General features: G+C 41.3%; 1 protein-coding gene across 7 annotated transcripts in view; it reads right to left on the bottom strand.

Annotated features, from left to right (window-relative positions):
* LOC124622094 (GPI mannosyltransferase 2-like) overlaps positions 1-23,645 on the bottom strand; it is a 387,261-nt gene that overhangs the window by 33,057 nt on the left and 330,559 nt on the right. For all 7 annotated transcript variants that reach the window (XM_047147683.1, XM_047147685.1, XM_047147684.1 and 4 more), the window contains one exon: positions 17,870-18,081. In XM_047147683.1, the coding sequence (XP_047003639.1) occupies positions 17,870-18,081 (212 nt within the window). The remainder of the gene's footprint in view (positions 1-17,869; positions 18,082-23,645) is intronic.

Below are 23,645 nucleotides of genomic sequence, written 5' to 3'. Positions count from 1 at the left end.
TGTCCCCATCTGTTGACTAGGGGATCGAGACATGGCTGCACGATCCGTTACAGCCACACGAATAAGATGCCTGTCATCTTGACTGCTAGTGATACGAGGCTGTTGGGATCCAGCACAGCGTTCCGTATTACCCTCGTGAACCCACCGATTCCATATTCTGCTAACAGTCATTAGATCTCAACCAACGCGAGCAGCAATGTCGCGATACTATAAACCGCAATTGTGATAGGCTACAATACAGCCTTTATCAAAGTCAGAAATGTGATGGTACTCACTTCTCCTCCTTACACAAGGCATCACAACAATGTTTCACCAGGCTATGCTGGTCAACTGCTGTTTGTGTATGAGAAATCGGTTGGAAACTTTCCTCATGTCAGCACGCTGTAGGTGTCGCCACCGGTGCCCAACCTTGTGTGAATGCTCTGAAAAGCTAATCATTTGCATATCACAGCATCTTCTTCCTGTCGGTTAAATTTTGCATCTGTAGCATGTCATCTTCATGGTGTAACAATTTTAATGGCCAGTAGTGTAAGTTATCTCACCATGCTTGTACCCATGACAGTTCACAGGTTTACATGTAGCTTTGAGCTTCAAAAGAGAAATAATTTCAGCCAGAATGCTAACAGGTTTTGAAGTGGACCTTATATTTTATGGAGTTGATGGAAATCATGTTGGACTTTTGAAATGGGGTCATAGTATGGTAAGGTTTGTCAGCAGAGGTTTCAGAAAGCTGGAGAGACCATCAGCCATGTAGTCACTACAGTTCATGATTATGGTGATGGAGACCTTGTCAGTGGGAAGAGTGATTAGGTCAGGATTGGCTTTTGGGTTACGAATAGCTGTTGTTTCCATAACTATGGAGCTGGACTTGCCAGGAAGAGATTTTAGTAAGGAGTATCGAGTCAGGTTGGAGATGAGGAATCCCTGGAATGGAAGATTACTCGGGATTAGAAACAGAGATGGATCACAATTGAAAGAAGATTGGAATGGTCTGAGCCGAGGTTCGATATTTGCTTTGGGATGACTGTGATATATGGCGTGGATGACAAATAAGTGTTTGCACTTAAAATAATGGATAAAAGAAAGTACATAATTGACAAGTTCAAGGTGATTAAACCTGGGTTAGTAAGACAACTTGAGAGGACTAAACTGTAGGTAAGAATCAGATTTTTAAAAGATACGTAGACAACTGTGTGGGAGTTCTGGAAAGGAAGCTTGAGACTAAGTTCAGAAGCAAACTTCTGTTTGGCTGTAAATAAAAAAACTTGCATGGAAAAAATGATTGGAAACATTCTAAGAAAAAGAAAATCTGTACCTACAAACAAATGATTACAGTTTCAGAAAATTGGATGATTTATTCAAGAGAAAGAGCTTCACACAATGAGCAAGTCAGTAACACATTGGTCGACCTCTGGCCCTTATGCAAGCAGCTATTCAGGTTTTCGGAGATTGGTAGAGTTGTTGGCTGTAGAGTTGTTGGATGTCCTCCAGAGGGTTATCATGTCAAATTCTGTCTGATTGGTATGTTCGATCATCAAAATCCTGAGCTGCTTGGAGGGTCCTGTTTATAATGCTTCAAACATTTTTAGTTGGGGAGAGATCCGGCAAACTTGGTGGCTAAGGTAAGGCTCAGCAAGCATGAAAACAAGCAGTATAAACTCTTGCCATGTCTGGGTGGGCATTGTCTTGCTGAAATGTAAGCTCAGGATGGCTTGCTATGAAAGGCAACAAAATGGGGCATAGAATGTTGTCGACATACCGCTGTGGTGTAATGGTGCTACGGATGACAACCCGAGGGGTCCTGCTATGAAAAGAAATGGCACCCCAGACCATCACTCCTAGTTTTCAGGCAGTATGTTGGGTGGCAGTCAGGTTGGTATTCCACCACTGTCTGGGGCATCTCCAGACAGATCTTTGTCAGTCATCGGGGACTCAGTTAAAAAAGGACTCATCCCTGAAGACAGCTCTACTACAGTCAGTGAGATTCAAAGCTGAAGATAGGTCTGGTGATGCCCCAACAGTGATGAGATACCAGCGTGACTGTCACCCACCAAAAGGCCCAACAACCAGGAGATGCCATTTCTTTGCAGGACCCCTGTGATTGTCACTCACGGTACCCTTACAGCACAATGGTATGTTGACAATAGTCTGTGCCCCATTTTGTTGCCCTTCATGGCAAGCCATCCTGGGCATACATTTCAGCAAGATACTGTCTGCCCACACATGGTGAGAGCCTCTGTTGCTTGTCTTGATGCTTGTCAAGCCCTACCTTGGCCAGCAAGGTCTCTGGATCTCTCCCCATTTGAGAACATTTGGAGCATTATTGGCAGGGCTCTCCATCCATCTCATGATTTCGATGATCTAATGTACCAATTGGATGGAATTTGGCACGATATCCCTCAGTAGGACATCAATAACTCTATCAATCAATGACAATCCAAATAATGGCTTGTACATATAAAGGTCACAGGTAGACCAACATGTACTGACTTACTCAATTTGTGAAGCTCTTTCTCTGGAATATATCATAAAATTTTTCTGAAACTGTAATCATATATTTTTCTGTACATGTGTATCTCATCTACCGATTTTCATCCCATTCATATAATTCCTTCATGGTGCATCATTTCTTTGTCTTAGAGTGTAAAGTCACCCTTTAAATTCAAGCATTTGTCATAGCATTTAACTAATTTACAAATTTCTTCTCCATAAAATTCTGCCACTTAGGTACATAGCCAATCTTTCACTTCTTCATGTGAGTGAACAGATGAAAATCACTTGGTGCCAAGTCTGGGCTGTATGGAGGATTATTGAAAACACCCTGTTCGAATTGCTTCAAAATTTCTAGAGCTTTTTGGGCACTGTGAGGATGAACACTGTCATGAAACAACACAACACTGGATGTCAGCATACTGCAATGTTTATTTTGAATGACTCACTTAGGTTTCTTCAAAGTTTCGCAGTAGACGTCTGAAGTGACCGTTGTTTCACACTCCACAAATTCAACCAGCAAAGCTCCCTCAGCATTCCAAGAAACCGTAGTCAAACCTACCTCTACGACAGAGTTTGGTGCACCTTGTCTGCCTTGCATAGAGTACTGATATGGCCACAAGACACTGACTGTTGTTTCATTTCAGCTTTTACATATGCCACCCAAGTTTCAACACATCAAAATTGTCTTAGAAAAAAACTTCCCCTTCTGCATCATAGCATGAAAGGAAGTCTAAGGCACAGCCCATTTGTTTCATTTTATGGACCTCTGTGAGCAATTTTGGTACCTACCGAGCACAGAACTTTCATAGCCTAAGTTAATGGAGACAGCCTCAAACAGAACCATAAGAGGAATTTGCGGGAATTTCTCAGAAAGTTCAGAGATGGCAAATTTTCAATTTTCATTAACTGTTTCATAAATTTTCTTGACAAGAACTTTATTCACTACAGAAGCCCTACCGCCCCTCTCTTCATAATGAATGTCTACTTAACCACTTTTAAGAAACTGGACCCATTGCTGTGCAACACCTTCACTCATGTTTGGATCTTATACAGTACACAACTGATGATGAATGTCTGCTGCTGAAACATTTTTCACAGAAATAAATCTTATTATTGTTGTATTTTGCAGGATTTTATGTTACAGCACTCATGTTTGCTATTATAAGAAGCAAATGCATGAAGTTCATACTTTCACAGCTGGATGCTTACTTAATCAGAGGACAATGACAGCACAACAATACTACCACCATGATGGAAAGGCAGCTACTTTCTGAACTGCCCTTGTATACTACAAGGTGCTTAATGAAGTTGTGGATACGTGAGAAGCAGAGCATATTAACAATGCATGGTCTGTGGTTATGAGTTGTTGAGGGCACTGTCATTGGATGGAAATAGAATATGAATACCACTGATAGCTTTGTCAGTCAGCACAGAGCGTGTTGTTCCAGATTTGGGAAAGGGAGGGGGGAGCAGCACCAATGGATGAAAGAAAACAAATAGCTTAACAATTAACATCTTATTTATTTATTGTTCCGTGGGACCAAATTAAGGAGAAGTCTCCATGCTCATGGAACGAGTCAATACATTAAATTATAACACGATATTAGAAACAGATAAAATGAAATATAAAAAAAACATATTCAGGTGACAAGTCGTAAGTTTAAATAAATAAAATCAACAATGTAACACTGGAATCTGCTTAATTTTTTAGCTCTTCCAGGAGTTCCTCGGCAGAATAGAAGGAGTGAGCCATGAGGAAACTCTTCAGTTTAGACTTAAGAGTTTGGGCTACTGCTAAGATTTTTGAGTTCTTGTGGCAGCTTATTGAAAATGGATGCAGCAGAATACTGCACTCCTTTCTGCACAAGAGTCAAGGAAGTGCATTCCAGATGCAGATTGGATTTCTGCATAGTATTAACTGAGTGAAAGCTGCTAACTCTTGGGAATAGGCTAATATTGCTAACAACAAACGGCATTAAAGAAAATATATACTGTGAGGGCAATGTCAGAATTCCCAGACTGTTGAATAGGGGTTGACAAGAGGTTCTCGAACTTACACCACATATAGCTCGAACAGCCCGCTTTTGAGCCAAAAATACCCTTTTTGAATCAGAAGAATTACCCCAAAAAATAATACCATACAACATAAGCGTATGAAAATATGCGAAGTAGACTACTTTTCGTGTTGAAGTGTCACTTATTTCAGATACTGTTCTAATGGTAAATAAAGTGGCATTTAGTTTCTGAACAAGATCCTGGACATGGGCTTTCCACAACAGCTTACTATCTATCCGAATGCCTAGGAACTTGAACTGTTCCGTCTCGCTTATAATATGCCCATTCTGTCTGATCAAAATATCGGTTCTTGTTGAATTGTGAGTTAGAAACTGTAAAAACTGAGTCTTACTGTGATTTAGCATCAAATTATTTTCCACAAGCCACAAACTTATTTCATGAACTACATTATTTGATACTGTTTCAATATTACACACAAGATCCTTCACTATCAAGCTGGTGTCATCAGCAAACAGAAATATTTTTGAATCACCTGTAATACTAGAAGGCATATCATTTATATAAATAAGAAACAGCAGTGGCCCCAGCACCGACCCTTGGGGAACGCCCCACTTAACAGTGCCCCATTGAAACTGAACATCACTACCACTCTCAATATTGCGGAGAATTACCTTCTGCTTTCTGTTCTTAAAGTAAGAGGTGAACCAATTGTAAGCTACTCCCCTTACTCCATAATGGTCCAACTTCTGCAGTAATATTTTGTGGTCAACACAGTCAAAAGCCTTCGTTAAATCAAAGAAAACACCTAGCGTTCGCAACCTTTTATTTAATCCGTCCAAAACCTCACAGAGAAAAGAGAATATAGCATTTTCAGTTGTTAAACCATTTCTAAAACCAAACTGAACATTTGACAGCAAATTATGTGAATTTAAATGCTCCAGTAACCTTGTATATACAACCATCTCGATAACTTTAGCAAACACCGATGGCATAGAAATAGGCCTATAATTGTCAACATTATTCTTGTCTCCCTTTTTATAAAGTGGCTTCACTACAGAGTACTTTAATAGGTCAGGAAACCGACCACTCCTAAAGGAAAAGTTACAGATATGGCTAAGTACTGGGCTAACATACATAGAACAATACTTCAGTATTCTGCTAGATACCCCGTCATATGCATGAGAGTTCTTGGTCTTTAGTGATTTAATTATTAACTCAATCTCCCTCTTGTCAGTATCATGGAGGAACATTTCAGGTAACAGTCTCGGAACACTTTTTTCTAAGAGTGCTATATGATTCCCTGTTGGGACTAGGTTTCTATTCAGTTCACCTGCTATATTCAGAAAGTAATTATTAAATACTGTACATATATGCGACTTATCAGTAACACGGACATTCCCACTACGCACTGATTCTATATCCTCGACCTGTCTCTGCAGACCAGCCACTTCCTTTACGACTGACCATATGGTTTTAATTTTATCCTGAGACTTAGCTATTCTATCTGCATACCACATACTTTTTGCCTTCCTAATAACATCTTTAAGCACCTTACAATACTGTTTGTAATGGGCTGCTGCATTTAGATTTTGACTGTTTCTAACGTTTTGATGTAATTGCCACTTTGTTCTACAAGATATTCTTATCCCTCTAGTCAGCCACCCAGGCTGCCTGTTTGTGCTAGTACCCTGTTTTGAACGTTCTAACGGAAAGCAACTTTCAAAGAGCACGAGAAAAGTCTTGAGAAAAGCATTATATTTATCGTCTACTGTATCAGCGCTATAAACATCTTACCACTGTTGTTCCTTGATAAGGTTTACAAAGGTCTCTACAGCAACTGGATCAGCTTTCCGAAACAGCTGATGACTATATTTAACACGTGTTGCAGCACAAAAATCTTTTAGAGTTAAAATTTGTGCATCATGATCTGAAAGGCCATTCACCTTTTTTGCTAACAGAATGCCCTTCTAGTAATGAGGAATGAACAAAAATGTTGTCTATGGTTGTTCTACTGTTTCCTTGTACTCTCGTTGGAAAGAATACGGTTTGCATAAGATTATATGAATTAAGGAGGTCTACCAGCATCCTCTTCCTTGCACAATCACTTATACAATTAATATTGAAGTCACCTCGCTTATTTGTGGCAAGGACTTTGAGAGTGCAGCGGTCATAGTTACAGAAATAAATGTAATAGCTGCAATTGTGTACCATTCCCCATTAGGAACATTTGAAATATTTTTGTAAAGAATGAAAGTACAATGAATGAAAGTAGTCACAATTTATTTATTTCTATGATTTGTTTCAGATTATCTAACACCAGGTGAATTCCTGTGGATTAATACATGTATGTTTTGCATTACAACTTTGGGGAGGGGGGGGGGGGGGGAGGTCGAGAGGGAGGATTGGGGGAGGGAGGGTAACATGTGATGCTGTCTCCAGTGGTCAAAGGCTACTTTTTATGTCCTGTTACATCACATATGCCATCACACTTTGTAAAAACAGACGGGATCAAAGGTGGCACTTAGAATCTAATACAATTAGAAAGTGTGATGGTGTATGTGATGTAACACTCAGAAAAAAAGTAGCCTGTGAGCACTGGAGAAGATGCCAAAGGTTACCTGAAAGGTGTAACATGACACATCCATGTTCTATTAATCCACATGAATCAGACTGATGATGGAAGTTCAAACCTCCGTAACGTGGCATGGATATAAATAAACTGAGACTACTAATAATGAACTTGCTGTTTCATCCAATATCAATGACCGCCATGGTACAGGCTAAACAAAAATGGTTGTGTTGTGACTCACCGATCTTTCAAAGTGCTGCCGTGCAGTTATGCGCATCCTCTACATGCGGCACTGTCTGCCAGCCATGCAGCGGCCGCGCCACCTAAGTGGCCAGCCAGCCAGCGGCCGCTAGACTTGGACTCAGTGCTGATTTGACTGTTACAGTGTACACACGTCTTACTTTGTTTACTTGAGCTGTGACTTACATGTATTGTGTTGACTTACATGTATTGTGTCGTCCTAGAAATATATTTGTTCAACTTGACGTTATAACAATTGGCGACGAGGTAGTGAATTTTTTGTTTCATCTTTGACCCACAGGTTTCCATGGCTACTTTAGAGCAACTATTACAAGGTCTCATTGAACAGCAAATGCTTCTCACATCTGCGATTTGTGATTTCGTTGCGGCGTTCAGTGCGGGGGGGTCTCTCGTCGTTGTCTCTACCTCCTTTTCCTCCTTACGACGAGACGGCGGAAGAATGGCCTGATTACGAAAAACGTCTGCGACAGCACTTCTTGGCATTTCATGTTGCGGATGACCAAACATGTAAGTCTTTGTTCCTTTCATGGATTTCACCTCAAATGTATCAGTTGTTGTCGCAATTGGCTCCTTTGCAGGATCCTGCGTCTTTGTCCTTTGCTGAAATGTGCCGGCCATGGTGGTCGAGCGGTTCTAGGCGCTTTAGTCTGGAGCCGCGTGACCGCTACGGTGCAGGTTTGAATCCTGCCTCGGGCATGGATGTGTGTGATGTCCTTAGGTTAGTTAGGTTTAAATAGTTCTCAGTTCTAGGGGACTGATGACCTCAGAAGTTAAGTCCCATAGTGCTCAGAGCCATTTGAACCATTTTTTTGCTGAAATGTGCTCACTTCTGTCCGTATATTTTCAAAAGCATACACATGTGGTAGCCTCTCGTGTTGCCTTTTATCATTGTCAAAAACAACCGAATCCCGAATCAATCCTATTGGGCTTGGGCGGCTGAACTTCACGGCCTCAGTCGAAAGTGTCAATTTGTTACTGATGTTCACAAAGAATCCTATGCCGATTCCATGGTACGGGATGCTATTATCCGGTCAGTGCCCGACAAAGAAGTTAGGCAACGTGCCCTTCAGTTGGCAAATCTAACTCTCGATGAAGTCCTATCCATCCCTCAGTCTTCTGAAATTTCTCGCGCCGCTGGAGCGCAAATAGAGGCATGGGGTGACGTCAGGGAAGTACAACCTCTGTGCACTGTTGACGAAGCATGCGGCGTGTCCCCGCCGGCCGACGTTTCCGCAGTACACTCCCAAGCGCAGCCTTGGCCTAACCATAAACAAACCCCTAAGAAACTGCAGCAAAACCCACGGCAACTTCCTTCATGTCCATAGTGTTTTACGAAGCATTCACGGGAGGATTGTCCCCAACGTTGGGCCGTGTGTTGCAAATGCAAAAAGAAGGGTCATGTGTCATTCGTTTGCAAATCTGACCACATACCTGACGTTCATGAACGTGACGCTGATTCTGCTTCTGTGTTGTCTGTCAATGGTACTTCTTCCCTTTCGGGGAAGTTATTCCTCACTATCCAAATCCTTGGTCGGGATGTTCGCATGCAGGTGGATACTGGTTCTGCTGCCACTATCATCAATTCTCAGACGTATCTTCAGTTGGGTTCTCCAATCCTATCACCTGTCACTAAGCGATTACGGATGTGCAATAAACAGAAGATTTCTCTCTTGGGACAATTTAATGCCGAGGTACCTTACAAATCCATCGTTTGCACTGTTCCCATATTTGTGGTCAACCATAGTAACGCGGAGAATCTTTTTGGTTTTGATGCCTTTCGCGTTTTTGGGTTCTCCATAGATGACTCTGTCAATATCGTCGCTGATGCTATTCCTTATGCTCAATTGGATTCCTTGTCGACGACATTTTTGTCCCTTTTTTCTCCTAGGTTAGGCCGTGCAAACGACTTTGATGCTCATATCATGCTCAAACCCACTGCTCGGCCTAAGTTTTTTTGGGCTCGGCCCATTCCTGTGGCCCTTCGTGATCAGATCAAATGGGAGCTGGATCGTCTCACTGCTTCAGGGGTCCTGCTTCCTGTCACTTCCAGTGAGTGGTCCTCTCCTGTCATTGTCGTTGCTAAGCCCAATGGTGATATTCATCTCTGTGGCGATTTCAAAACCACTGTAAATGCTCAATCCCTTATCAACACTTACCCTATGCGCCGACCTGAAGAATTGTTCACTAAACTTGCTGGAGGCTACTATTTTTCTTAACTTGACTTGTCAGAAGCTTATCATCAACTTCCTCTTCATGCTGCTTCCCGGCAGTTCCTGGTCCTTAACACGCCTTTTGGCCTCTATCAATACCAATTATTGCCATTTGGGGTTGCCAGCACCCCTGCTCTCTTTCAGTGATTCTTGGAACAATTATTGCTCCCTGTCACTGGGTGTATAAATTACGTGGACGACATTGTTGTCACGAGCTCCACCACTGAAGAACATCTTCAGAATCTCCGCACACTTTTTCATGTCTTACAGACCACCGGTCTTAAGTGTAATCTTCAGAGATCAAAATTTTTTCAGGCATCTATCACGTACTTGGGGTTTCAACTCTCTTGGGATGGTATTCGTCTGCTTCAGCAAACTGTCGCTGCGATCGATGCCCTTCCTCGCCCTACATCTGTTAAGGAACTGCAGGCCTTCTTGGGGAAAATAGCATACTATCACAGGTTTTTACCACCTGCGGCTTTGGTGGCTCAGCCATTGCATCGCCTGTTGCATAAAAATGTGCCCTTTCACTGGTCCGCGTCTTGCGATGCGGCTTTCCAGAAATTGAAGACTATGCTGAAACAGGCCCCATGCCTGGCTACTTATCGACCTGGCCAACATCTTGTTCTTGCCACGGACGCCTCTCAATACAGGATTGGTACAGTCCTTGTGCACCGTTTTTCTGACGGTTCTGAACAACCCATTCTTATGCCTCCAAAACACCCACGGATGCAAATTGAAAAAGAAGCTTTGGCCATTATTTATGCAAATCATAAGTTTGGTGTTTTTCTCTATGGATCCAAATTTCATCTTGTTACGGACCACAAACCACTTGTTTCCTTGTTTCATCCATCAACGTCGCTTCCCGACAAGGCTGCACACCGCCTCCAGCGTTGGGCTCTTTACTTGTCTTGTTTCAATTATGAGATTCATTTCCGGCTGACGGCTCAACATGCAAATGCTGATGCTCTGTCTTGCCTTCCCATGGGTCCTGATCAGGCATTCGATAGAGATGTAATTTTGTGTTTCCACCTGGATGTTGCCGAGCAGCGGGTTGTGGACGAGTTCCCCATCACCGGGGACCGGCTAGTGGCTTTTACGGGTTCTGATCCTACCCTCTCCCAGGTTTTATGCTGTATTCAGAAGGGTTGGCCATATTGTCCATCTGCTAAGCCTTCTGATCCGTTGCTGAACTACTACGCTTTGCGTTACCGCCTCACGGCTAGGGATGGTGTTATCCTCCTTTCCACCGACAATGCTTCGCCGCGTGTTGTGGTACCTGCGTCTTTGGGTGCTTCGGTCTTGCGCCTCTTTCACCAAGGACACTGGGGTGTCTCTCGCACAAAATCTCTGGTGCACCGATATGTGTACTGGCCCGGCATCGACTCTGAAATCGCACACATGGTCGCTGCCTGCGGCCCTTGTGCGTCACAGGCCACCGCCCCGAAGTCATCTTTGTCACCGTGGCCTTTGCCTGAGAAGCCCTGGGAGCATATTCATGCTGACTTCGCGGGACCTTTTTTAGGTAATTATTGGCTTCTGGTTATTGACACCTACTCTAACTTTCCTTTAATTGTCTGTTGCACGTCGCCCACCACCGCGGCAACCACCAATGCTCTAGCTCGCATTTTCTCTTTGGAAGGCCTTCCCTCTATTCTTGTTACTGATAATGGTCTGTGATTTGCCTCTTCCGATTTTGCGGATTTTTGTGCCCATCATGGTGTCATGCATGACACGGCCCCTCCATTCCATCCACACTCAAACGGTGAGGCTGAACGACTTGTCCGCACATTTAAGGCTCAGATGAGGAAACTCCTGACTTCTGCTGCTGATGATGCGCTTCTCCAGTTTCTGGCTTCTTACCGTTTCACCTCCATGGGCGACCGCAGCCCGGCTGAGCTGTTACATGGCCGACAGCCCCGCACGCTACTTCATCTTCTGCGGCCTTCCATCTAATGGCTGCGGGTGCCTTCGCTTGGCCGGTTCACCGCCGACAACCTTGTATGGGTAGGGGGACATGGCAGGCAGCCAAAATGGAGTCCTGGCCGCATCTTACGACACCATGGCTGACACTTGTATGAAATCCAGATGGACACGGGTGTTGCAGTGTGTCATTCGGACCAGCTTCGGCCTCGTGTGCCGGTAAAGCCTGTTCCGAATGCCGCTACACCACCTTCGGCTCTACCTGACACTCAGGATCTTGGAATCTCTCATTACTCACAACGCAGCCCTCTCACCATCATCTCGGTGCCAGCACAAGAACTGACGCCACCAGGAGACGTGCCCATGCAGGAACCAGATGACCATCATCTGTTGGAGCAACTCTACTCGCCTCCTTGTCGTACGGACGCCGACACATCGCCCATGTCTCCTGTTATAACAACCGGACTTGCCGCAATGGGCAGATTGGGGCACGGGGCCCCAGCAGATTCGACCCCTACGTCTCCTGTCATCTCGACCCGTTATCATCGGGGACACTTCCATCCGTACGGGAAGCCTCCTCCTCGAGACTTTACGGCCAGTCAAACAACACCTATGGACGTTAGCAATCTACAGGCCACCTCCATCAAGACCTGTGCAAAAAATTCAAAGGGGGGAAAAGCGTTGTGACTCGCCGATCTTTCAAAGTGCCGCCGCGCAGTTATGCATGTCCTCTACATGCGGCGCTGTCTGGCAACCATGCAGCAGCCCCGCCACCTAAGCGGCCAGCCAGTCAACGACCGCTAGACTTGGACTCAGTGCTGATTTGGCTGTTACAGTGTACACACATCTTACTTTGTTTACTTGTGCTGTGACTTACATGTATTGTGTCGTCCTAGAAATATATTTGTTGAACTTGACATTATAACAGATTGCATTTAAAGTAAGTATAATTAATTGTGAGGCAGTCATTTTTGGTGACAGAAACATGGACTTCCTCACAGAAAATAAACACAAGTGTAAATTATTAGACCTAACTAAAGCACGTAATCTGAAACAAGGGTGGATGTTCCAACTAGAGTCACACCAACCAACCAGAAAACCTCGGACCAAGTAACCGTTAACAAGTATAAGAAAGGTGCATCAGTAAAAGTAGTGATCACACAGCCCAGTCCTCAGAATGGATTAAAAGAACAGTCTGCAAAAATAGTAGCCTAAAAATGAAACATAGACTCTACATGTAGTCAGAGTTAAGACACTTTAATGAATTATTAAGTAGTGAACATTGGTCATGTATCAGTCATACTCTAAATGCAGATGATAAGTTCACCTTATTTGTAGAGTACTGTATTTTGTATCAGCCTTTCCTTTATGCACATTATTAGACCTAACAAAAGCATATAATCTAGAAACAACAAATAACTGGAATATTAAAGGAATTGGAGCCTTGTGCAAGAGAATACGAATACTGCATGAAATGTGTAAGGAAAGAACTCATCGAATAGATGAACACATATACTACAAAAAACATCTTTAGAAAATAAATCAATAGTCTTAAGAATGTATAATGATAATGCAACAAATAAACTGGATTTCATCAGATAGGATATAGGGCATTATTTTTTTATAACTGAAACAGTGTGTGCTGGCACAGAACAATAAGAAAATAGCTAGTTCAACAGAAACAGCAAACATCTTCAACTGTTACTTAACAACAATAGCTGAAGATTTTAAACAAGACCATTTCACTACCAACATGCACACAACCAAAAGCAAAATCTAGTATTACCAAACGTGCATTACAAAAACTCATGTTTTTTACTAATGAAACCAGAGAACAGAAAAATAATGTCTGTAATTATTACCTAATTACTTTTGACCTCCATTTTTTCAAATTATTAGAACATATTACATATACCAGGATGACAAAACTCACGAACAAAAATTATACATCAATAAAACTAAAGCATGACTGCGAAAGCCAGGAATCAACAGACACCTATATATGGCTGTAGATATAGTAGTCCAAAACTTATGGATGGGAAAAGACATGTAATGGGAATATTCCTCGGCTTAACATAAGCATTTGATGTGATAGGCCCACCATTCTCCTTCACATACATGGAAACTATGACTGTGAAGCTTACCAATGTAGTGGCCATTTCTAAGTAACCATACACAAAGAGTTAGCACAAGACTCACAGACAACAAAATTAGATTAGTTTCTAACTGCTTATCAAACGAACAAACATTATCCTATCACTATAATATCAATCGGTCACAGTTAGAATCAGCCAACTCATACAGATACTTTGGTGTAACACTTCGTAGGGATATGAAATGGAATGATCACAAAGGCTCAGTCGTGAGTACAGCAGATGGTAGGCTATGATTTATTGGTAGAATACTGGGGAACTGCAGTAAGTCCAAAAAGGAGATCACTTACAAATCACTTGTGGAACCCATTCTAGAAAACTGCTCAAGCATGTGGGATCTCTACCAAATAGGATTAACAGGGGAAATTGAACATATACAGAGAAAGGCAGCATGAATGGTCACATGTTTGTTTGATTCATGAGAGTGTGTCACAGAGATACTGAAGGAACTGAACTGGCAGGCTCTTGAAGATAGATGTAAACTATCCTGAGAAAGTTTTAAGACTGCTGTGATTCCAATGTCATTGGCTAACCTCAACATTTTTATTACTTATCATTGATTTTCATTATTGCTTGTCAATGTACAGATTGATAACATTGGGGATAGACAGGGGATAGATAGGCTGCAACCCTGCCCTACTCCCTTCTTAAATACTGCTTCTCTTCCTTCAACTCTTATAGCTGCAGTTTGGTTTCTGTACAAATTGTTGATAATCTTTTGTTTCTTGTATTTAACCCTCGTATCTTCAGAATGAGGAGGTATTGACTAGGATTGGGGAGAAGAGAAGTTTGTGGCACAACTTGACTAGAAGAAGGGATCAGTTGGTAGGACATGTTTTGAGGCATCAAGGGATCACAAATTTAGCATTGGAGGGCAGCGTGGAGGGTAAAAATAGTAGAGGGAGACCAAGAGATGAATACACTAAGCAGATTCACAAGGATGTAGGTTGCAGTAGGTACTGGGAGATGAAGAAGCTTGCACAGGATAGAGTAGCATGGAGAGCTGCATCAAACCAGTCTCAGGACTGAAGACCACAACAACAACAACAACATCTTCAGAATTTCAAAGTGTGTATTCTAGTCAACATATTCAAAACCTTTCTTTAAATCCTTCAACCCACTGTCTAAGATAATTTGTCGGGTCATTTTTTTGTTTTACCATACATGTTTCTGCCTTTCTTTGGAACATAAACTGATCATCCCCAAGATTGGCTTCTACTAGCTTTTCCAGTCTTCTGTAAATAATTTACACCAGTCTTGTGCAATTAATATTCTCACATGTCAGCAACTCCTGTCCTTGGAATTGGAATTGTTACATTCTTCTTGAAGTCTGAGGATATTTCCACTGTCTCAAGTATCTTGCACACCATATGGAATAGTTTTGTCATGGCTGGCTCTCCCAAGGATCTCAATAATTATTGGGAAACTTTGTCTATTTCAGGGGCATTGTTTCAGCTTAAGTATTTCACTGTCCTGTCAAATTCTTCTCACAGCATCATACCTCCCATCTCATCTGTAGCTAGTTTCTCTTCCCTTTCCATAACCCTGTCTTTCATCTCACTTTCCTTGAATAGCCCATCTACATATTCTTATACCTTTCTGTCAACAGATTTTTTGAGCTTGTGGATCCAGAGTAACATGAAATGAGACATGTTACTTCAAAAGGTAAGTAGAGGTTGTTATGCATTAATGATCCTGGAAATTAATGTGTAAAATATAGAATGATATCCTGAGACATCTTTTCTGCAACACAGAGATGTATGGAATAAAATAAAAGACCACTATCAGAATCAGTCACTGCACACAACATTAGTGGCTCATGTACGAGTAGATCTTTGTTTAAAAGTTCAATATAGCACAATTGCCCAATATGTACATATCATAAATATTACTGTTCTTCAAGAAACATGAAATGAGTAAGGAACATATGAATAAAACTTCATAATCACTGCGCAAGATAACCAGATAATCTTCATGTTATGTCTAAAAACATGTCAAAAAGAACCTATCAAAAGGAGATAATACCCTAGAACAAAACTCCTAATATTGTAAAACCTATCACAGATAAGAAAAGTTTGAGAGGAAAGTACTGACATATTTACATCTATGAGGTGTGTTTTTTACGTAAGTACCGTTTTGAAATTTAATCTACTTTTCTACATAATTCCTGTCAATATTGAGGCACTTGTCATAACGTTGTACCAGTTTTTGAATATCCTCCTCACAGAAGTCTGCCGCCTGACTTGTTAACCACTGCATCACCACTGCTTTGACTTTCTCATCGTCTTGAAGACGCTGACTGCCCAGGTGTTTCTTCAAGTGCAGGAACAGATGGTAGTCACTGGGTGCAAGATCGGGGCTGTATGGAGGATGATCTAGAGTTTCCCATTGAAAAGATGTGATGAGATCTTTGGTCTGATTTGCCACATGCGGACAGGCATTGTCTTGCAGCAAAACGATGCCCTTGCTCAACTTCCATGGACGGTTGCTTTGATTCTGGTGTGACGTAGGCTGCCCATGTTTCAACACCCATAACAATTTGGCTTAAGAAATCATCACCGTCATTGTGGTACCATTTAAGGAAAGTCAATGCACTGTCTAAACGTTTGGTTTTGTGCACATCCGTCAACATTTTCAGTACCCAACGTGCGCACAATTTTCGGTAATTCAAGTGCTCGGTCACAATGCCATACAAAACACTATGAGAATGTAAAGGCTTTACATATGTCTGCTTGTGTCTGCATATGTGCGGATGGATATGTGTGTGTGTGCGAATGAATACCTGTCCTTTTTTCCCCCTAAGGTAAATCTTTCCGCTCCCAGGATTGGAATGACTCCTTACCCTCTCCCTTAAAACCCACATCCTTTCGTCTTTCCCTCTCCTTCCCTCTTTCCTGATGAAGCAGCTGTGGGTTGCGAAAGCTTGAATTTTGTGTGTGTGTTCATGTTTGTTTGTGTGTCTATCAACATACCAACGCTTTCGTTTGGTAAGTTACATCATCTTTGTTTTTAGATATATTTTAACAATATTAATATTAATGACAAGCTCATCAGAGGCACGGCACAACCTGGGTTAGGCGCAAATGAGGAAGGAAAAGGACCAAGTCCTTTCAGAGGAACCATACTGGAATTCAAATTAAACAATTTACTGAAATTATGGAAAACTTGTATCTTTATGGTCAGCCAAGAATTTGAAGTACCATCATCCTGAATACCACTGCACTGCCTTGTTCAGTAGTATAGAAACTGATAATCTGCACAATTTCTTCCCATGAAATAAATAACTCTTGTCATCACTGTAAACCAGCCACAGACTAGCGCTCCCATTATCACCTTGAAAAGACAACCACACCCTGTTGTCATGTGCTACGATGAGATGAGGAATATCTTACCTATAATTCCACTGTCATCCTACAAAGTGGTATTCTGTTGCCAATTCAGGCTACACAGTATCCAAATGTACCACTACACCACATCCTCTATCAATCAGCCACCCTATGAATCATTGCTTCATGCAAAGGCCTTTTCTATACATGCACTCACTACTTCCTGTTGCAGTCCAGTCACAGGCATTTCCTGTTCTATCAAAGTTTAGTTCATTTGTGAAAGAAGCTATGGTATACACTATGGGTGCTAGCCTTATGTGAGCTGTCTCTATTCAGAAAAGGCCACCTTCCAATTCTTGATTAACTAAAAACTTGACCACCCACTTGGTGAGCATGATGCACACTATAACACCAGTGATTTCAACAGTTGTTTCATTTTCAGTTCCATTAGGGCCTCCTTCCTAGCACAAGCTCCTCTGAACTGCACACATTGAAACTGCCAGCCTATAATATATCTCCACAATCCCTTGGCCCAAAGCTCTGCTAGTCCTTTATTTTCAACCACCATCTTCTGACTCATTCGCCATTACCCTCGCCATTTCCTTAATTATCATCTTCGGCCACATTCCCCACCTATGCCAACACTATACTCTTCTTACTTTCTCCTGCTTCTGCCTAACATGGTATCACAGTGGTAAGATACTTAAACTCGCACATGGGAGTACTGCATTTCATTTCCCCATTGACCAAATGGTGAAACAGTTCTGTTGAAAATAACATGAACATTTTTCTTCCCGAACCTTGTACAGTTTTACCTTGTACCCTGTCTCTAATGACTTCTTTCCTCATTTATCACTTTCTTGCCCAAAACATTACCATCCTAATGTAGATACCAGTATTTAAATGTTTATAGCTTACCTACAATGAGCACAAGCCAAAAATGAAAGCCAAAGTGTGTCACAAGAACTTCTTTCCCGATAGGTATTGCTAGCTCTTGATAATTTCGTATTGATGCCCACAGGATGCAGGCTAGTATCTGGAAGAAGCCTGTAAGCACCATGAAATATCCTCCATAGCGCACCACATGCAAAAAGGATAGGTTGGCTACCAACCAGCATGGAAATGCAGACCTGCTCCAAAAAAAAAAAAAAAAATTAATTACTGCAGACATTAAAAATAAGGATTTACAGAGAGATTATTACATTACAATGTGCTGTAATTCCATTCTTAAAGCTATACAGAGACAATATCTCTATCTGTGTGTGTTTTGACCCATGGTCTTCAGAAACCAAAAAGCCATCATTACCAGAGCCACTTTCCTAGTGCCATATAGCAGCTATATGCATTGTGATACTGATGTCTTGCCATTGTGGTGATTCCATACAGTTTTACAGCCAATGAGAATTCGATGAAATTGGTCAGAGAAATGTGCAAAATGTGTTCACAGGGACAATAAATACAAATGTATACAAATTGTTTAGTGGACATTATGCTATAGATTATACATGTTGTGGAGCCCTTGGAAGTATAGAATGTTTTCTACAGCAAACATGTAATGAATTCTTAATAAGCAGTGGAGAGCATGGATCAATATGATACAAGATCAGGCAGAACTAAGAACACACCCTTTTATTCACATAATTTTCAAGCTAAACTTACCATTATTATGATTATTAGTATTGCTACACATGTAGCTATGAAAATATCCTCTTTCAGCATCTGATAGCTTTAAGGATCTACCAAAAATAATAATCTATTATAATGAAAAGTGGGAAAATGGTATGTTTGGTTAAACAAGTCACCATATCTTTAAGTCAGAGGTATGGCTGGCGATATAAAATTATTTATAAGTTTTACCCAACTAATGTAGTGTGCATCTATATTATTTAGTTAAAACAGAATACTGTAGTTTGTTTGGTCACTAGTTAATTAGTTATTTACATATTCTTTGGATCATAATTTTCATCTCTCACTGTGATGTGGAATGTGTCTGTTTTACAATTATAGTACACTTTCTCAGTGAAAAATTGGTAACATGCTGACTATTTATACTATTTCTTGAATGATGATTTTTCTTGTTATGTATTAAACTGCCTTCATCATTTGGACAGTGGAGGGGGAGGGTGGGAGGAGAGGCAGGTGGGGAAGGGGGGGGGGGGGGGAAGTCGAAGATTTTCGTAGCTGAATACCTCTCTCTTTCTGTGCCACACTAGGCTCAGTGATGGACAGTATAAATCATTTCTCCTTCTAATGCTACATTTAAGCATGTTATTATTGTTTTCAAACTGTGATTGGTTGGTGAGAACAAATGTAGTCAGGAAGTAAATTTACTATGAGGCTGATGTCAGTATGGCCAACTGGTGCTGTCCACAAGAGGTACTAGAGTGGACACCACATACTATCCACATTGCATGCTTTTGTACAATGAACACTTCTTTCTCAATGATGAGTTACCCCAGAATATGCTCCCATAAGACATTAATGAATGAAAATAAGAAATTAAGTCAACCTTTTGACTTTTCATGTCCAAAACCTGATATTATCTGTAATGCAAAATTTGAAAAACTTTGACATTTAAGAAAATATATGACATTTGACTTCCAGTTCAAGTTTTTATCAATAAAGATACCTAGTAATTTCGAATACTCTGTTTTATTTATTGATTGACCCTCATGTATTATATTTATAATAGTGTAGTTAGGCATTATGCTGTATTGTATTGCATGTACCGTTTTTTAACAAATTCAGTAACAGTCCATTCGCAAAGATCCAGTAACTAATTTTCAAGAAATATTATTTACATTTTCAAAAAATGGAAAATCAAGAATGAGTCAACAGTAACAAAATAAATTAGGATTGTCTGCTAATCACCATATAGAGGAGAGGCACTGAGCAGTACACAAGCACCTTCAAAAGTAGATTTTGGGAGTGTGTAGAGACATGGTGGAACAGGATGGTGAACTGCTAGGGGCAACATCATCAGGAGAGCTGTGCTGGCAGTATGAGAGGAGGAGGTGGTGTGTATGTGTGGCGGGAGGGGGGGGGGAAGGGGGGATGGCTGGAGAGAAGAGAGAGGAAGAACTGTGCAGGTGAATGGATGCCAAAAAGCATGTGTAAGGTTGGAGAGGGAACAAAGCAATCAGTGAGGCAGGTGAAGGACAGAGGTTAGCAAAGGTTGAGGCCAAGTGGGCTGCAACAATGAAACACTTTGCAAGTAGAGTTCCCATTTGTGCAATCCAGAAAAGCTGGTAGTGGTGACAGAAAAATCCAGTTGGCATGGCCTGTGAAGCTGTCATTGAAGTCATGTACATCGTGTTGTGTGCAATGTTTAGTAATGGTGATCACCATTCATGAAGGCAGACAGTCTGGTAGTGGTCATTCCCACATAGAATAAAACAAAGTGATTGTATCTACACTGGTAGACTACATGGCTGTTTTCATAGGTGGCCTTTGATGGAGTAGGAAATGCCTGTGACTGGACTGAAGTAGGTGGCAGTGGTGGAAGGGTGCAGGGAACAGGTCTTGCATATAGGTCCTTTACAAGAACGTGAGCCATAGGGCAAGGGATTGTGAGTAGAGGTGGAACAGGGATAGACAAGCATTTGTGTAGGTTGGGTGGACAGCTCCCACTGTGGGAGGGAAGGGGAAGATATTTTTCATTTCAGGTCATGTGTCATCTATTGTTGACAAAGGCCTTAATGGCCAAAAGCTTCATTTGTGACAGTCTTTTTGTTGTGCCTAGCTGCGACTCAGCATCTCTGCTACATGGTTAGTGGCAACTTTCCTTTTTATAATATTGTTACATTCATTCCTGCATTTTCCATTGTTTGATACAGTTGTTTATGTGACATGTGATAGGTACATGAAAACCTGCAAATCAGTTATCAGGCAAAGTTACATTTAATTCATTTTTCAGCTTATTTTTCTCATTGCATTGATTCCATTGATACCAGTAATTTGTCTATAGATTATTTTAATTAAAAGTCATAGTTGATTAAAGATAATACTACAATTCAAGAAGAAGAAAGCAGAATCCATTATAATGACCCACACCATTCTAAAGCTACGAATTCCAATTTCCCAAATATGTACTTTAAATTACATGAAACTAATTCTCTTCTGAAATAATTAAAGTTGAACTTATGAGCTACTTCCAAATATAGACTGCAGATTTTGGCCTTAATCACTGTTACATTCTGACCTTCAGCAACCTACTTTCATTAACTTAATTCTTTTGTCCAATATGATGTACAGCACTAATTAATTGTCTGACTAATCAATTATTTCATGTAATTTACTATGATTTTAAATATGGTGGTTAAATTTATAAACAAAGAGATTTACATCATGGAAGCATAATAATATCCATATAATCTTCTAAATTTCTAACCAATAACATTTTTTATAAGCCAAAATTTATTAAAAGGTTGCAGTTCATTCAAAACAGCTAAATTCAGCCTAGCCAATTTTCAAAGTATTATGTAGTTGTTCTTATGCCAATCTTTATAAGACCATTTAAGTCCCATTCTGCAGTCTGTGATCAGAAATCTTAGAAGCAAAAACTATTGATAGTTGATACAGGAAAATTCACTGCAGTCAGTTTGTCAGAAGTGACAGTTCAGCAAAATGTACAATGCTCAGGTCGAATTTCATGTCCTGTCATTTCTTATTTAATAACTCAATGAAACTGCATTTTAATTATTTGTATTGTGAATTCTGTGCATGATGTGGTTGTGGTATCATAGGTCAATACCATCCCTACTGACACATCACAGTTGGCAACGGAAACACATATTTCTGACAGACACCAATAGCAGTGCCATGGGGACCCTGTGGATCCAACGATGTGCACCTGCCTGTGCCTTCAATGGCTCCGACTATGAGTGCCCTCTGCCACCACGACATAGGATGGCTGGTGGCAGCTATGCGGCACAGTCTCAGTTGCAGTCTTCAGTCTTAGTCAGCTTTCGACAGTTCACTCGCATCAGTAGCTGGAGCCCCACGTTACATGACACTTTCCTTGTAATATCTGGGCTTTATTGCTGTTTGTTCTTTTGTAAAGTTTCTTTACAATGCGTGGAGAAAGCTACAAGTTAAATAAAACTTCTGTTTTCTGTATTCACGTGTTCACTCATCATTTCTACTCCTGTCCTGCCTGTACCCAATAGTGACTGATTGTGTCAGATTTCAACAGTGACCTACCAGGACAAGTGATAATCAATTGCCATCAAAGACCATGTTAACTAACGAGAACATATGGTTACTATGCAGTCTTGTTTAATTTTGGCGTCTCTGCTCAACTTATAAGACAATTGTGTTATTCTAGTAGGGTTGTGCTATCACTTTAGATAGTGTTTAAGTCTGTGACTATAATGTTAACTGTTCTTATGACTCACTGAACAAATACTAACCATCTTTTTGAGGTCAGGACAGAGATTTTCTATGTAAGGCACAGTATTAAGCCATAATGTGATATCCTGGTGGTTGGGCTTACGTATTTTGGAAAGTGGGTAGAAGGTAGGAGTCTGGGGTTTGGCAAACGTGAGGGGAGTGATAAACTCAGGTTCTGGGATGGACCTATAGATGAGTGACTGGAGATTACACCAGATTTTTCAAATAGGATAACTGTAGCAGGACTTATTGGACATGTCTGACAGCTGACTGAGACCCTCCACCAGGTAATCCCTGTGAATCATAACAGCAGTGGTGGCTCTTTTGTTGATGGATAGATTATAAGGTACGGATCAGATTTATGTGGTGGACTGTGGTTCTTTCTGTGGATGTGATGTTGGTTTCCATACTGAGGGATTTGGGGGAGGAGTCAGACAGTTGGTGGAAGCCTTCCATCAGATAGTCACTGCAGTTCATCACAACAGTGGTGGAGCCTTTGTCTGCAGGGAGTATCTGTTGTAAGGTTGTACGGTTGTCCTTTCTTCTGATGAAATATTAGTGTTCTTAGAAAAGATAATGAGACCAAAGTGGAAGTACAAAATGCCTGGAAAGTGACCAGGGGGTGGTGGTGGTGGTAGTGGTGAGGGGGGGGGGGGGGGGGGGGAGGGAGACAGTTACTGTTGCATGGTAGTACAAACTGGGAGAGGCAAGTTTCAATGTTGGAATTCAGTTGGCTGCATTTGGAGGGAATTGTGGCAAAGAAGTGCTTCCACTGTAGGAACTAGGAAAAGGTGAGTAGGTATCAGTTGAGTACAACACAGTTAAACTTGGGTATGGGGCTGAAAGATAGGTCTGGGGTTTTCACTGAAATCATTAACAACAGTGTTTTGGGTTTTTTTAGGTTCTGGATATTGTGGAAGGCTGAGAGGTAGTTTTGGAGGACGTGGCGATTTGGAAAGGACAGCTAGGCAGAGTCTGGGTGCTATGAGGGGTTGACAAGGTGCTTCACTGTGAATGGGATGGGTGTTGATGGGTAACCGTGCTCCAAGGCAGTAGTAGTATCTCAGTAGGTGAGATAATTTATGGAGGTGTGAACTCCCCACCACGCCACCCTACTCCACCTGCCAAACTGCACTCCTGGTAGTGTGCATCCATGCTGCACTGTGTAAGGATACAAGTGTGTGTGTGTGTGTGTGTGTGTGTGTGTGTGTGTGTGTGTGTGTGTGTGTGTGTGTACTCTAGCTAGAGAAAAGATAGTCCAAAAGGTGGCAAGTTTTCTGTCCTTTTTTGTGTATTGCTGTCA

This window comes from Schistocerca americana, chromosome 7, assembly GCF_021461395.2.
Source record: "Schistocerca americana isolate TAMUIC-IGC-003095 chromosome 7, iqSchAmer2.1, whole genome shotgun sequence".
NCBI classification, from domain to species: domain Eukaryota; kingdom Metazoa; phylum Arthropoda; class Insecta; order Orthoptera; family Acrididae; genus Schistocerca; species Schistocerca americana.
This window is presented reverse-complemented; position numbering and strand designations above follow the sequence as displayed.